General features: G+C 42.4%; 1 protein-coding gene across 1 annotated transcript; it reads right to left on the bottom strand.

Moving 5' to 3' along the window:
* Positions 1-248: 248 nt before the first annotated feature.
* Positions 249-1155, bottom strand: LOC309819749 (olfactory receptor 2M5-like; the record flags this gene model as incomplete). Its single annotated transcript, XM_082650198.1, is given in 2 exon segments — positions 249-588; positions 590-1155. Coding segments are annotated over 2 exon segments (906 nt in total).
* Positions 1156-1747: the final 592 nt, after the last annotated feature.

Here is a 1747-nt window from a genome sequence, read left to right as displayed (position 1 = left end):
CGATTAAAAATAGAAAAAATACAACCCTGAGAAATTCCACCAGGATTCTAAAGCAATTCTAAAGAGGATATCAAAAGTACATAAAATGGTATGTGACACATCGGAGACCCTCATTACATATTTGTTTAGTGAATGAATAACTCGAGAAGTAAGAACTCTTGACATAGGAGTCTAACTTATTTAGGCTGAATTAAAGTTAGTGATTAGAGGTGGGTATATCTTCTTCTTTTAATTTGACATCAGTATCATCAACTCAGCACCTTCCTTAGGGCCCCCACCACTTCTTTGTTCCTAAGACCATAAATCAGAGGATTTAGCAAAGGTGTGAGAATAGGGCCAAGTACAAGGAGGACCTGGTCCAGCTTGGGATTATGATAGGAACTAGGCCTCATGTAGACCACCATGGCAGGGCCGTAATAGAGGCACACTACAGTCAGGTGGGAAGAGCAAGTGGCTAAGGCTTTGTCCCTTCCCTCTGGGGATTTCATGTGGAGGATGGCAAGGAAGATGAGAGCATAAGAGAACATGATAAGGGACAAGGGGATGAGGAGCACCACAATGCTTGTCACTATCACAGCCTTCTCATAGGCAGACCAATTTTAGAATGGCCATGACCTCACAGAGGAAATGGGAAATCTCTCTGGAACCGCAGATGGGGAAATGCATGGTGTAGGCCGTGTGTGCGAGTGATGTAAGGGCGCCCCCAGCCCAGGAGATGGCAGCCATCTGCAGACAGACCTTCTGGCTCATGATGAGGGCATATCTCAGAGGGTTACAGATGGCCACATACTGGTCATAGGACATGAGGGTGATGAGGATGCACTCAGCAATTCCTAGAATCAGGAAGAAGAAGATCTGAGTCCCACAGGCCACTCGTGATATGTTTCTCCTCCCGGAGAAGAAATTGGTTGCCATCTTGGGTACTGTGCTAGAGATTAACATCATGTCCATGAGAACCAGTTGGCTGAGCAGGAAGTACATGGGCATGTGGAGGTGAGAATCCACGCAGATCAGGAGAATTAGGACAAAGTTCAAAGTCAGAGCCACAGTGTAAATCACAAGCATAGCACCAATAAAAAATCTGATATGTTTCATATCCAGGAAAAGGCCTAGGAGGATGAAATCAGCTCCTGAGATTTCATTTCTTTTATCCATGCCTATGCTTTGTTGTAAACAATTAAATAACAGAAGGAAAACATAACAAGATATTATGAAATGCTACAAACAATGGATTTAATCCTTCAAACCCCTTTCCTCTCTCGTCTTTAACCAGGATCCATTAGATAGTGCAAACATGTTAAAGAGGCATTTGCAATTTTCATAGGCTTTAACCTGATTTCTGTCTCCCTACACTCTTATTCTCAGGAAAGAGTCACTGGTCACAGAAATTACTGCACACTGCTATAGCCAAGTGGCCCAAGTCCTGGAGAAGGGGGAGGGGTCACAAAGATGGTGGTACATCAGGGGAAGCCCTTCAAAGCTAAGTTCTCCTGCAACCTTTTCTCCCTCAAATTTTGATTTCCAGGTTCAAATAGAACTTATTTTAACCTAACACCTCAGATGATTATGATGTTCCCAATCACAAGGACTGTGTTTGGAAAGAAGTTTAATTATCTCCATCAAGAGACTAAGAGAGAAAATCAGTTGTCTCGCATTATATTGTTATTTCATGTCAGAGAAAGAACTTGTTCAACTTGTACCTTGCCTTCCTCACTGATTATTTTTGTGTTAATAGTTTATTATATTT

Source organism: Grampus griseus, assembly GCF_964374135.1.
Source record: "Grampus griseus genome assembly, chromosome: 3".
Classification (NCBI taxonomy): Eukaryota; Metazoa; Chordata; class Mammalia; order Artiodactyla; family Delphinidae; genus Grampus; species Grampus griseus.
Note: the sequence above shows the minus strand (reverse complement) of the source record. Positions and strands in the feature narration are given on the sequence as shown.